General features: G+C 36.8%; 1 protein-coding gene across 8 annotated transcripts in view; it reads left to right on the forward strand.

Moving 5' to 3' along the window:
• Nucleotides 1-14,679, forward strand: part of LOC120764827 (chromodomain-helicase-DNA-binding protein 1-like) — a 109,590-nt gene that overhangs the window by 72,196 nt on the left and 22,715 nt on the right. For 7 of the 8 annotated variants that reach the window (XM_040088888.2, XM_040088884.2, XM_040088886.2 and 4 more), the window contains 12 exons: nucleotides 215-342; nucleotides 425-641; nucleotides 1,261-1,350; nucleotides 2,628-2,818; nucleotides 4,042-4,230; nucleotides 4,404-4,566; nucleotides 6,177-6,329; nucleotides 6,610-6,681; nucleotides 13,132-13,281; nucleotides 13,931-14,079; nucleotides 14,357-14,453; nucleotides 14,535-14,630. In XM_040088888.2, the coding sequence (XP_039944822.1) occupies nucleotides 215-342; nucleotides 425-641; nucleotides 1,261-1,350; nucleotides 2,628-2,818; nucleotides 4,042-4,230; nucleotides 4,404-4,566; nucleotides 6,177-6,329; nucleotides 6,610-6,681; nucleotides 13,132-13,281; nucleotides 13,931-14,079; nucleotides 14,357-14,453; nucleotides 14,535-14,630 (1,695 nt within the window). The remainder of the gene's footprint in view (nucleotides 1-214; nucleotides 343-424; nucleotides 642-1,260; nucleotides 1,351-2,627; nucleotides 2,819-4,041; nucleotides 4,231-4,403; nucleotides 4,567-6,176; nucleotides 6,330-6,609; nucleotides 6,682-13,131; nucleotides 13,282-13,930; nucleotides 14,080-14,356; nucleotides 14,454-14,534; nucleotides 14,631-14,679) is intronic. The other variant, XM_058423871.1, reaches the window with a different exon arrangement.

Consider the following 14,679-nt stretch of genomic DNA (forward strand, 5'->3'; position numbering starts at 1 on the left):
AATGAGTTCTTGTCACTTCTGTTGTGGAATTTAGATCAGCAAACTAATTTTAGCTTGCAGATGGGTGGATATTGTTATATGGCCTAGACGTTTGTCATTAATAAAGACTATACTTGGTGACCAAACAGAATCCTACTGCTATTTTGTTTCTATAAGAAGATATTTTGGTAACTTTGCTTAATAGTAGGACTGATGCTCAATTTGCTTTTGACAGATTCTAAAACAGAGGCCAAGGTTTGTTGCACTAAAAAAGCAACCATCTTATATTGGAGGACATGAAGGTTTAGAATTAAGAGATTATCAGTTAAATGGACTGAACTGGCTTGCCCACTCATGGTGCAAGTAAGTAGTCTTAAATTAGTCTTGCTGGTTTTAACTTGAAAGCATTTATAAATTTTGTTTGTTTGTTTGTTTGTTTTTTTAGAGGGAATAGTTGTATTCTTGCAGATGAAATGGGTCTGGGTAAAACAATACAAACAATTTCTTTTCTGAACTACCTGTTTCATGAACATCAACTGTATGGGCCTTTCTTGCTAGTCGTGCCACTTTCTACCTTGACATCTTGGCAAAGAGAGATTCAAACTTGGGCTCCTCAGATGAATGCTGTGGTTTACTTAGGAGATATAACTAGCAGAAATATGGTGAGTATTTCTTTGTATCATTGGAAATATTAGTGGTAAATAAGACTCACTTCATGCTCCTGTCTTATGCTAATCTCCAGTATTTTGATTCGGAATGAGCAAATAATTATTTGAAACATTGCATGTGGTTAAAATACAAATTTAAAGCATAAATTTTGATCCAATATAAATGAATGTGAAAAATTTAATTATTGGTTAATAATAAAAAGGATTAAAAATGCAACCTTGCATTTGAAAATAAATTGTCATTTGTCATGTGATTATTTAGGTGCATAAAATATATATTTAAGCCAAACAGACATAATCTTAATTTGTTTCCTGAAAGGAAGAATATGAGGAACCTTATCCATTAAAGGTTAAAAACAAACAAAAAAACCCAAACAAAAAACCCAAAACACACAAAGAAATCCACAAAAAACCCCAACTGAACAAAAGCTAACAAACACCCCTCCACCACTGTTTAATAACTTTAAGAAAAAAAAAGCTTTATATGCTGTTTCTTATTCATGATCAGATTCTTGTATATCACTTAACATCTATATTGCTATAGTACCTGAAGTCATCCTGATTAATAAGACCATTTTTCTCTAGCTCAAAGTTTGCTTGATTCTTCTTGTAGATAAGAACTCATGAATGGATACATCCACAGACCAAGCGATTAAAATTTAATATACTTCTAACAACTTATGAAATTTTGCTGAAGGATAAGGTAATGACACTTCTTCAGGGAGATACAAATCATTTGTACAATGTAAAATTCCTTTAGAGTTGGCACGTATTTGGGTTCTGGGCTGTTAAATGGATGGGGGACTATAACAACTTTACTCTTGGAAGTATGAAGGTTGTTTTCTTTAAGCACTTTTAGATTTTATGTATGTGTGGTTAGACTTCCTGACCTCTCCCTTAACCCACATATCAAGTGGCTAAAACTTATTTTTCTTCAGTTTGCTTGTGCTTCACATTGTTACCAAAAATCGGTAAAAATAAAACTCCTTAATACCAATGTAGCATGAAGAAGCAGACATTTTTTATTTTGCTGAATGTATGAGGGGATATCTCCTCTGAAATACATGCTAAGTACAGGAAACGTCCTGTTTATATGCTATATTCTACATACATATTAATAAGTTTTCCCAGAAGAAACACATATGATAATCATTTCCCCAAAGTCATTAACATATGTTCCTTCCCCTTTATGCATGTGTTCTGTTCTGGTGCTCTCTGTCATACCTGACTGCCTGGTGAACTAGTAAAAGTTGGCACAACTGGATTGGTTGCTTTCCACCTCTTCTTCCTACAGAATAAGCATTTTGTGGTTCCATAGGCCAGTGTTTTTTGAAGAATAAGCATTGTATTAACCCACCAGCTGCAAACAATTCTTCATCTGGCAACATTGCTGTAGTAATTTCTTTGCATCTCAAAATCTCTAGTTTCCTGTTAGACAGTCATCCAGGAACTGAAAAAACAAACCAGTTCATAGCTCCAAACCTGTGATTCAAAACTCTGAAATCTCATGTTCTTTCTTTGCATTTGTGTGTGCAGTATTACATACATTTATATTACTACTCTCTTCATGATGGTAGCATATAAAGTTATTGTTAATCCTAACAGCATATGATAATTATAACAAAAAAGTTCTGCTTGCTGACTTTCTATTTCATTTATTTGTACATGCTGAAAAGAAGAATCAATAGTGGAATTTTGTTGGGGATTTTTTTGTCAATTGAAAATGTATAGATCAGCTTTTTGTCTTCTTCCTCCACCTAAGTATAAACTTGGTTTATACTTTCTTTTTAATCTCAGGATGCCTGCATAGCCTTTTGTTGAATCTAGCAAACATAAAACCCCTAATTAATACTAAAAGCATATAGGTGTCCTTTTTTATTAAAATGAGTGATGGTATGTATATAACCTCATGTAAAATGTCAGACATTGCATAATATATTAACTTGTATAATGTCTTCCCCTCCCCCCAATTTCTTGAAGTCATTCCTTGGTGGTCTGAATTGGGTATTTATAGGAGTTGATGAAGCTCATCGTTTAAAAAATGATGATTCCCTTCTGTACAAGACTTTAATAGACTTTAAGTCTAATCATCGTCTTCTTATTACTGGAACCCCTCTGCAAAACTCCCTTAAAGAGCTTTGGTCTTTGCTGCACTTCATCATGCCAGAAAAGTAAGGAATGTGATGGGGGTGGGGAGAGGTTGTTGGTGTTGGGATTTTTGGTTGTTTGTTTTTTGGGGGGGGTTGTGGTCAAGTTTCTTATGGTCAATTATTGTAGTGATTGGAGAATCAATAAAGAATTGCATTGTGAAATAGTTTAAATATTGTTTATAAAATAAATGCACATATTTTTCATGCTTCTTTGGATAAATTGTTTTGGTAGCAGCTGTCACTTTTTCTGTTTTGGCAGTTCAAAAAAAGGATGGATTGATATATGGCTCAGAATGTTGAAAACATGCTTCATCTTAATTTAAAAGGAAAATCATATATGGATTTGCTGTAGGGAAATAGAATGGGTCTGAGGATGTCATCTTTTCTGTGTCAGTACCATGAATGAAAACCACAATGCCCAATATCCAGTAATTCATTCAGGCACATGGTGTGATTCTTGGGGTAGTCCTGTGCAAGGCCTAGAGTTGGACTTTGATGATCTTCGTGGGTCCCTTCCAACTCAGGACATTCCATGATTCTATGATTCAGGCAGCAAATTTGCCCTTACAATTTGCATAGAATAGGTTTACTATGTTGACATTATTCTATACTGACCTCTGTTTATATTTGGAATAAATAAGAGCACATCTTCCTTTCAAATATCGTGTAAATACAAAGCATTGTAGTTCCAATTAATTTCGGTGCTATGCATTGCATTGACTTCTTCAGAACCTTACAAACAAAGCCACTAAGTTTGTTGTCTGGCACCTATTCTTCATATGATCACAAAGTGCATTCTCTTAGTCTGTTAGCACATACCAGAGGATAATCACATTTCAGCTAGTCCATACAAGCTGCAAAAGGTATGTGGTCTATTCTCTTGCACTTCCTCCAGCTATACAACTACTTTTTCATGCTGCTCTTGAGAAATATAATTGAATTTCTATATCCTACCTGTGTTTCCATGCAGAAAAATAAAATGTTGTGTTTTCACTGAAGAAATTAAAATTCAGGAGTTTGTTTTGAATTTTCATTCTGCAAAAATTTGTTAATTTCCATTTTCCTATTTGCAGACCAAATATTTGGAATTTCTTGTGAGATGCAAATTCAGAAACTTATTTAATAAAACAGAGGGGAGTAGTGAAGAAGTCCATTTGTGTTTGTGTACATGGTATATTTATGGTCTTTGTGTGTCTGTGTTCATGGTATGTCATTATTTTACCTTTATTCTTTCTATGTTGAAGGTTTTCTTCCTGGGAAGATTTTGAAGAGGAGCATGGCAAAGGGAGAGAGTTTGGTTATGCAAGTCTTCACAAAGAACTTGAACCATTTTTGCTCAGAAGAGTTAAAAAAGATGTAGAAAAGTCTTTACCTGCTAAGGTTGAACAAATTTTGAGGATGGAAATGAGTGCATTGCAGAAGCAATATTACAAGTAAGTAATGACACTTTTTAATTCCTGCTATTTTTATGACATCTCTATATAAAAATTACTGAAGTGTAATAGTTTTCATAATGCAATTTTAACTGATATTTTGAGAGCTTACATCCTTCATATTTCCACAAATGGTTAGAAATTACTTCCATTGTGCACATTCTCTATCATAGGTGGATTTTAACCAGGAATTATAAAGCCCTGAGTAAAGGTTCAAAAGGCAGTACCTCGGGCTTTTTGAACATTATGATGGAACTCAAGAAGTGCTGTAACCATTGCTACCTCATTAAACCACCAGATGATAATGAATTCTATAATAAACAGGAAGCCTTGCAGGTAATGCCTTTAAAAAAAAAAAAAAGTTAAGTGATTTTACATCTCTAATATGCATGCAATAATTTTATCATGTTCTGTCAATTTATTTCTTCTTATTAAATTATGTTAAGAAAGACAGTTCTCCATCAAATGTGCATCCTGGGTTTTACAGGTAAGTGAATTCATTACCTTTCTGTTTGTTTCTTAAGTGGAACTGAATAATAGAGAGATCAATACTAAATAAAATATCCTTGGCTTGAATTATGATCAAAATAAAAAAGAAATAGTTTGAAATAGTCTGCATTTTCAGACTAAATAAACTGAAGACCTATTTTAAAGTCAGAATAAAATAAAGCAGTTAAATAAACAGATAAATTGAATATAAATGCAAATGTATGTGACTGGCAGTGGTACACCAACAATCCATGTGATAGCAGAAAGTAATCTGCTGAATCTCTTTAAGCTGTCTAGTTGTTTTGTTGTTATAAATGAAAGCAATTAGAACATCACTACCAAAGGTGATCTGTGATTGTGTTGTGGGTTTATAGTTTGGGTATTTTGTAAAGGCTAACTAATCTTTGTACTAAAACTGTTGAGAACCACAGCAACAAATAAAAGGACTGTTATAATTGATGCATTTTATAACACCATAAATGTTTTGAAAGATCAAGGGGTTTTTTTCTGTAAACTTTGAAGTTTATAATGTAGAAACTTTCCCAAAACTACTTGATTGAAATCACAAGTTGCCACTGCACAAGCTATTTTATATTATAAAATGCTTATCAAAGCTAAAGGATGTTTGCAACTTGTCATACTCTACTTAAATTTATAATTAATCTCATCAGAACCATTCAACCATTATTGCTAATAACTGCATACTTGTAACAACTAATTCCTTGGCTCATATGAATAAGCTTTGTTAGCTCTAATTATGAATGATGCATCCTTCTCATTTCTGGCATAAAGAATAAAAGCACCTAACTCCCAATTTTTTATTCCCCAAAATTCTATCCTGAGCCTCTTCAGCTGGAGGCCTAATGATTTCAACATTAAATTCAGCATGCCACCTGACTTTCTGTTCTAATTGTTTTGACTGGAGCTGAGAAGATTGAACATTGTAATCCAGCTAAAGCATGTTGACTTCTATTAACAGAATTCCTCTCACTTTTATCTTGCCAGAAAAACTTGACTGATTAGACATTGTTTAAAAATACTTAGAGGATCAAGTAGCAATGCTTAGGTCTGTTCAAAAGACAGAAAGTGAGGAGCAAGTAGTGCTAAGGTAGTCAGGTAGTCTCATTGTTGTTTATTTGGTGGAAGAGAATTTGAGTTTACACTGTAACTGCTCTAACTCATAGCACAATATATTTGTTTAACATTTTAATGAAATGTTAAGATGCTGTTTTATGAGACAGAGCTGAGAAATGCATTTATTTGAAAAAAATGCTAGTCGGTACCCCTGTTGATTTCAGTTAGAGCACTTAAAGCTTTTATAATGAGTTTTTACAAGATCGGGACTGACTAAATGCTTATACAAGTTTCATGTTCAGTTAATGAATGTCTAACCATCTACAGTGTATGTTAGTGTTGAGGTGAACTTACTTTGCGATACACACTTTCTTGTCTTGTAGCATTTAATACGTAGCAGTGGAAAACTAATCCTTCTTGACAAGCTACTGATTCGTCTACGAGAACGTGGCAACAGAGTACTGATTTTCTCTCAGATGGTGAGGATGCTAGACATCCTAGCAGAGTATTTGAAGTATCGTCAGTTTCCCTTTCAGGTAAGAATTTTGCTGGTAGTAGTCAAGAAGCCTTGATTTTTATCATTTTATCTTTTAAAAAGTGTCCCTTTTGTAGAAAGATTTATGAAAGTTTAATTTTTCTGTACAGTAAAAGACTAGCAATTACTATGTCTAATAGCATTTTGAAATTAAATTGATTAATTGGAAGTGTTACATTATTTTTATTCCCCCCCAACTGGTTTTGCAATTGAGAATTCAAGTTTCTCCAGACAGACCATAGTGGGAGTTCCTTTTTAACTGTATCATTCTACCTCTTTAGAGACTTGATGGATCAATAAAAGGGGAATTGAGGAAACAAGCCTTGGATCATTTTAATGCAGAAGGCTCAGAGGTATGGTATAAGTGGGTGGTTGTTGTTTTTTTAAACTACTCAGTTGTTTTTTTTTTTTTCTTTTAGGAAATATAACAAATGTTGCACAGAAACTGAAGATAGAATAAAGTGAGGGATGTATTAGGTTGAAATTCCATCGCTATTGCAGAGACTTTAAAGTTTACAACCCATGCAACAACAAAAAAAATCCCCAAAACCAACCAACCAAAAACAACTTTAAAAAGCTAAGAGGAGGTTCAATAAGAAACACAGAATTTATTAAAATGGTGTTTATAACTAATATAACTACATAGTTATATTTTTATATTTTTTTCAGTGCTCTTTAACAAAGTAATTTTAAGTGCTATTTAGAAACTGAAGAATTTAATTTGTTGTGTAGGACTTAATCCTTCAATTTTTATCAGAGCACTGAACTTTAACACAAGTTTTTGACATCAAATACCTACTTAAGCAATGGGCAGAATTGTATATATCCTTGCATAAAGAAAAATATCTTGAATAGCTTTAAATCTAGCTTCTGTTATCTTCATTTTTTGTCTCTTACTTTCTTGCTGTGGAAGAAACTGAAGAACTGATTTCTAACCATTGTTTGTGTACCACTTAAAATTCCTGGTTTATTTAGGTTTCCTATTATGGAAGCCATTCCATACCTTTGATAATCTTAGGTCTTTTGTCCTATACTGACAGGGTTTTTCAGTAATAGAAGCATAGCATTTGTCTGTTGCTGATGAACTTATGTTTCTGTTATGGTTGAGGAGGAAGGACTTCATTTCATAACATAAACTTCAGATATTTTTAAAATACAGAACTTACTTCTGTTATGAATTTCTAGTACAGACATATTTGCCTTTTTCTGGAATCCTTGTCGTTGTACTGTACAGTTTTTAAGATGAAGGGAGATCCAAATTTCATACAGTATTCAAGAATGAAGGCAAACTATGGAGTTGTGCAGCAATAACATTGTTACCTGTTTTATTCTTTATTTCTTTCCTAATAATAAATTTCATGCCTTTTTTTTTTTTTTTTTTTTTTTTGCTAATACTACGCTAAAGTATTCATGGAAATATTTACAACTCCAAGGACTCATTCCTTAGCAGTAATGACCTCTATTAGCTTTGACGGTACTTAAAACTCAAATTTATTTCCTATTAATCTTTAGTTTCATATGATTTTATTGCCTTTCTCATAAGATCTTTCTGTAGTCCCTTGTAGTTGACCCTGAATAACCCCATATCATCTGCAAACTTTGTCACCTCATTACTCATCTTATTTTCATATTATTTATGAATATGTTGAAGAGCATTGACCCCAGCAGAACACTTTTGTTTTCTTTACAAAAAAGCAGTTAGACTTGGGCACACATGAGGCTTTAAAAATAAGGGATGGTGGTGTATTTTTTGGCAGCGTTTTGCTTGGTTTTTTTCTCCCCAAGTGGCTTTTGTTCATCTTCTAGAGTGCTGCTTTCTTTAAACCATGGAGAAGTTGATATCTGTTTGCAAGAGAAGTTGATATCAGTTTGCTTTATACTTATACAAGGTCTGGCTGGACTGGAGTTGTCTTCATAGCAGCTCATGGTGCTGTGTTTTAGATTTGTGATGAAAACAATGCTAATAACACAACAGTGTGTTAGCTGTTACTGGACATTGTTTACATAGTATCAAGGCTGCCTCTGTTTCTCAATCTACTTTTCCAGTAAATAGATTGGGTGGTGCACAAGAGGTTGGGAGGGGACATAACCAGGCAGATGGCCTGAACTAACTAGAGATATTCCATGCCATATAACATTATGCTCAGCAATAAAAAAAGTATAGGAAGGGGTTTAGGGACATTAGCCATCTTTTGCTTGGGAATTGGCTGGGCATCAGTCCTGCCTATGGGAAGGTGGTGAGAGATTGCATTTGCATCACTTGTTCTGTTCTGTTTTCTTTCTTTTTCCACTTCTCCTTTGTTTATTAAACAATTTTTATCTTGACCCCCCAAGTTTCCCTGCTTTCAGTCTTCCTTTCTTCTTCCCCTGTCCCACTGGGGGTGCAGGCAAGAAGTGATTGTGTGGCTGCATGGTGCTTAACTGCCTATAAAAAATACTAGCTAGTCTAAAGAAAACAGTGGACTGATACTTATTGAAGATGAAGGTGATCACCTGACTAATAGAGATGAAGAAAAAGTGGAGGCATTCAATGTGTTTTTAGCCTCAGTCTTCAATAATAGTTATAGACCTTAGGCTGCCTGGTCCACTGAGTCAGAGGACCATGAGTGTGGAAACAGTGACTTTCCATTTGTGGACACTGAAATTGTGAGGGACCAGCTGTATCAGCTGAATGTTAATCAGTCCACAGGGCCTGATGGGATTCATCCCAGAGTACTAAATGAGCTAGAGGATGTTACAGCAGGACCTCTCTTGATCATCTACCAAGTGTCTTGGGAGTCTAGGGAGGTCCCTGCTGACTGGAAGCTGGGCAATGCTATTCCAATTTACAAAAACTGCATGAGAGAAGACCCAGGGAACTACAGATGTGTTGTTAGTCTAGCCTCAGTACCTGGAAAAAATATGAAGATTATACTTGGGTGCTATTGAAAGGCATTTAAAGAACGATGCAATCATCAGGCACAGTCAATATGGGTTCACGAAGGGAAAGTCCTGTTTAACTAATTTGATATCTTTCTATGATAGATGTAATTTGCCTAGTGGATGAAAGGAAGGCAGTGGATGTAGTTTTTATCAATTTTAGTAAGGCTATTGATACTGTCCCTCACAGCGTCCTTCTGAACAAGTTGTCCAACTGTGGGATGAGCAGGTTCACAGTGTGCTGAGTGAAGAACTGATGGAAGGGCAGAGCTCAAAGGTTTGTAGTGAATGGAGCTACATCTGCCTGGTGACTATTCACTACTGGTATTCCTTCGGGCTCAATTCTAAAGCCAGTCAGTCCTGTTCAATATTTTTATCAATGATCTGGATGCAGGAGTTGAATGCACCATTAGCAAGTTTGCTGATGATACCAAACTGAGAGGGGCTGTTGGGGCTCTCTTGAGGGACAATAGGCCTTGCAGAGGGATCTAGATAGGTTGGAGCACTGTGCAACCATCAGTGGTATGACATTTGACAAGTCCAAGTGCCAGATCTTGTACCTGGGACAGAGTCATGCTGGGCACAAGTATAGATCGGGAGAGGAGTGTCTGGAGAGCAGCCCTACAGAAAGGGATCTGGGGGTGCTGGTCAGCAGCAGGCTCAATATAAGTCAGCAGTGAGCCCTGGCAGCCAGGAGGGCAAACCCCATCCTAGGGGTCATCAAATACAGTAGAAACAGTTGGTCAAAAGAGGCAATGATCCTGCTGTATTCAGTGCTGGTGTGGTCTCACCTTGAGTACTGTGTGCAGTTGTGGGCCCCACAGCTTAAAAAGGATGTGAAATCCGTGAATGCATCCAGAGAAGGGCAACCAAGCTGGTGAAAGGGCTGGAAGGAATGTCCTGTGAGGAGCAGCTGAGGACACTGGGTTTGTCTAGTTTGGAGAAAAGGAAGCTGAGGAGTGACCTCATGGCTCTCTACAGCTTCCTGGGGAGAAGTGGAGAGGGAGGTGCTGAGCTCTTCTCCCTGGGATCCAGTGACAGGATGCATGGGAATGGTTCAAAGCTGGGGCAGGGGAGGTTCAGACTTGACAGTAGGAAGCATTTCTTTACTGAGAGGGTGGTCAGACACTGGAACAGGCTTCCGTGGCAACAGTGACCATCGTGTCCAAGGAGGTTACAACCACCGGCAGGGAAACAGATGAGATAAGTCTTTGTTGTTAAGCACGAGAATCCATTTATTCCCCCCTACCCTGGGCCAGGGAGGGGGTGAGAGCGAAGAGGGGTGAAGATGAGTGCGAGTAGGGGCAGGCTTGTGGGTTTTATCAGGTATTCTAGAGGAGGAGTCTTAGGGTTTAGGTCAAGGGGGGAAATCAGATTTCAGCCTCCTCAAAACAGGACTCCACAGCTTCCTTGGGTCGATGCCCCAAGCCTGTCAGTGTTCAAGAGGCATTTGGACAATACCCTTAAATAACATGCTTTAACTTTTGGTTAGCCCTGAAGTGGTCAGGCAGTTGGACTGGATCATCATTGTCAGTCTCTTCCAACTGAAATAGTCTAGTCTATTCTATTCAAATAGCAATCCACTAGCTCTAGACATGACAAACAACTTGTATTACAAGTCTAACAAATGTTTATGGTATACTTAAAGAAATATATGAGTTCATAGTCTGCTCCACAGAGCATATAAAGAAGTGTCATATTGGTTCTTTAAGGGATATTATCACTTCTGGATAAAATCACTTCCATGCTGGTTTAGCACGGAAGTGATTTTTTCCAAGAGAGTTATAGCAAAAACCAATTAGTGACTGTCTTTGAAGTTGACAGCTTGATTAACCAATTAGAGAGTTAGATACAACTCTGGACTACACAGGTTAAAAATCAGAGGAATTCCAGGAAAACTCCTTTTCCTACCGGCCCCAGAACAGGTAACATGGCTGGCCTCCTCCTCCGGGTGGCCTCTGGGGCCTGACGGGCTGGCCGGGCCCTGCCACTGCAGCCGTCTTGGCCAGGGTGGGCCCGATGACCGATGACTCCCGAGCAGAGGGAGGGGAGGAGAGTACATCCTGTCCTGGCCGAGCCGGGGCCCAAGTGGCTGCTAACATCTGCCACTACACCACACTTCCATTGCCGGCTCAGGCAGAGCCCCCCTCCCTGCCATCCCCATCCCAGCAGCTGCTGGGCAGAGGAAGGTGTGGCAGGCGAGGGGGGGTAAGCCCAGCCACGTGAGAGATCCTGGCTCCAGCCCTGGCACGGCCTGAATGTACCACCTTCGGCCATCTCCCAGGGAAGAACCAGTATGCTCTCTGAAGACCTGGGAGAATGTTAACTGTGAAAAACGCCAATCACTTGTTTTAAAATTTTGAAAGTTTAATAGTAAATAAGATGGTTATAAAAAATAGAATTAGAGTAAAAAATTGAACAATTTTAGAGTTAGGACAATACGAGACAATATAAAAAACAAAGTTACAGATGTCTGGGTGCCTCTCTGAGCAAAAAAGCTCTGAAGAAGGACCTCTGCTAACAAAGGACCATCTCTTAAAAGCAATAGCCTGTTGAATATTCATATATTTCATACATGATGCATAAACTCTATTTAAACAAAGAACCGTCTCTGGTTAGTATCACTTTTTTTCCTTTAATCTCTGTGGCATTCTCAAGGCTGAGAGAGGCAGGAGGAGTTGGTCTCTTCTGATAAGGACGTAGGAAATTCTTTTTTTTCTCTGAAAGATTTACGTTTTCCTGTAGTTGGTACATAAAAACTACATTTTAACTACAAAACTTCATTTACTATATTATCAAAATATTAATACAACATCAACAATTAACACAACACAACACATATAGTAAATATCTTGCGTAGAGCCATATAATATGCACTTTTCACATTAACTCATTCCTTACACAGATGAAACTTACAAAGCACTAACCTTTCTCTGAGTGAGAGAACAGCCAGAGTAGGAGACATGTAAAGAGACAATACAAAGATCTCAGGGTCAGTTAAAGAAAAAGTGGCATCTTAGATGAGGAGATGGAGTAGATGCCTTGGTTTTTGGGCTGAAAGTCTTTTGTGAGCCATGGTAACAGACTGTAATATGCTAGAATATCCCTTTAAACTGTGGAAAATATGGATTGGGGGAGATGATGAGAGTATTCAGATTGTAGATATGAACAAAGGTATTTGTGATGGACTAAGTAAATATTGAAATAGCTGTGATCTAATGGAGAAGTTTGAACAGAGGAAGATAGAAAGATATGGAGCGCTCTGCCCTCAGGGAAAAAGAAGACCTCTGTTTCTTGAGATGGAGATTTTAGAGATAGTGAAGAAAACTCTTTGCTTTTGGAACTGTTCATCTTTAAAAAAGATACCCCAATGAATTTCATGGCCCATATGCAACCACGGAAAGGCTGCATCATACGGGAGGGATTTCACAACTGTAGATTTCCTCAGGCAGCTGCTTTTGTGAGAATTCAGAGCCACAAGCAGACTGTGCTTTCTTGTGGAAAGTTACCATAACAGACCAAAAAAAAACTTCTCTCTCTAAATGGACTGGTGAAAGACTATTTTATAAGTGGTACTGACCTAGAGTTCCAAGTTTTGTCTTTATATGTTGTCTGTGAGAAAGAAAAGAACCTGTTGGGGGAGAGGAAAAGTGTTTTGAAAGTTTTATTCTGATTCTTATTGTTTTGTTAATAAACCTGTCTTTATACCTTTTAAGTTTAAGACTGCTTTGGTTTTCTCCTAATTCTATCTCACAGCAGAAAAAGAGTAAATGATTCTGGTAGACACTCAAACCACTACACTAATTTTGAGAAACAGGAATTGGTGAATGTGAAACCACTACAAGCTAATATGTATAAAGCTATTTCTTCTTTTTTAAATCCAGGACTTCTGCTTTTTGCTGTCCACCAGAGCTGGAGGATTAGGTATAAATTTAGCATCTGCTGACACTGTAGTTATATTTGATTCTGATTGGAATCCACAGAATGATCTGCAGGCGCAGGCTAGAGCTCATAGGATTGGACAGAAGAAACAGGTACATGTGCTTGTCTTTTAAGTACCAAACCTGAAGGAGGAATTCATTATGTTAGCCATAAGCTGTCTGTCTGGCCCATCATAGTCCTCATGTATTTTGAGAATAACTAACACTTGCTAAAAATATCTAAAACTGTTAATATTCATGATTTGCCTTTTAATTTTTTTTTTAAATCTCCCTATACAGAGAGATAGCACAGAAGCTGCAGTATATGGATGGGTAGAAGAGCTGCAGACTTTTCCTGCGTTCATTGACATTGTATCATTCTAGAAAGTAACTGCTGTAATTCAGGCACATCCATTTTGCTCTGTTTAATACTTTGTAGTTTTCTTTGGGTTTCTTTCTTGCAGAATACTTCAAGTAGTAATCAGACAACACATTTCCTTGTGGCCATGCTTGTGCTTAATCATAGAAGTTTAAAAAGGAGAGGTCTAAGAATTTTTTTAATATAATTTCTATAGAGACTGTGATAACATGATTGATTGATTTCACATATGCAATACTAGTTCAATAAGATTGAGAAGATGCGTAATCATGGCTAATATTTCTCCCTGTTGTTGCTCAGGAGCTTTTTGTTAACGTCATCTGCGTATTTTTTCATGGGTAATTTGTAAGCAGGTAAATAAAACCTTTTTTGTAATATACATAGGTTAATATTTATCGACTAGTCACAAAAGCATCAGTAGAAGAAGATATTCTTGAAAGAGCCAAGAAAAAGATGGTGTTAGATCACTTAGTAATTCAGAGAATGGACACTACAGGGAAAACTGTACTACATACAGGCTCTACTCCCTCCAGGTATATTTGTTTATTCTTTCATATTACCTTATGCTTAAGTATACCTGACTATTTGAGTAAAAATGCAAGTCATTTCACTTGGTTAATAAAAGGCAAAAAATATGTGGTAAGGAGTTATGTAAGTAAAGACTGCAAAGTATATTGTCCATGTCATTTATTTTTTTTACATATTAAAACTAGTTTTTATTTAAGACAAAAGGAAATTTGACTCATGGTTATAGTAAATTGAAACAGTTCACTAAGATAAAGTGTTTATCTGAAACGTTCTGTATTTCAGCTCAACACCTTTTAATAAGGAAGAGTTATCAGCAATTTTGAAATTCGGTGCTGAGGAACTTTTTAAAGAACCTGAAGGGGAAGAAGAGGAGCCTCAGGTAAATGGAACAGTGCATCTACACTTGATGGACAGAGAACGATACGAATTGTTTTGTTGTAAAGAGAAACTTCTGTTTCAGGAAATGGATATAGATGAAATCCTGAAGAGGGCTGAAACTCGAGAAAATGAACCAGGTCCACTGACTGTAGGAGATGAGTTGCTTTCACAGTTCAAGGTATTGCTCTGTTCCCTCCCTCTTTCCTTAATTATACTTTCCTTTATTA

The sequence above is a fragment of the Hirundo rustica genome, chromosome W (assembly GCF_015227805.2).
Source record: "Hirundo rustica isolate bHirRus1 chromosome W, bHirRus1.pri.v3, whole genome shotgun sequence".
In the NCBI taxonomy this organism is placed as follows: domain Eukaryota; kingdom Metazoa; phylum Chordata; class Aves; order Passeriformes; family Hirundinidae; genus Hirundo; species Hirundo rustica.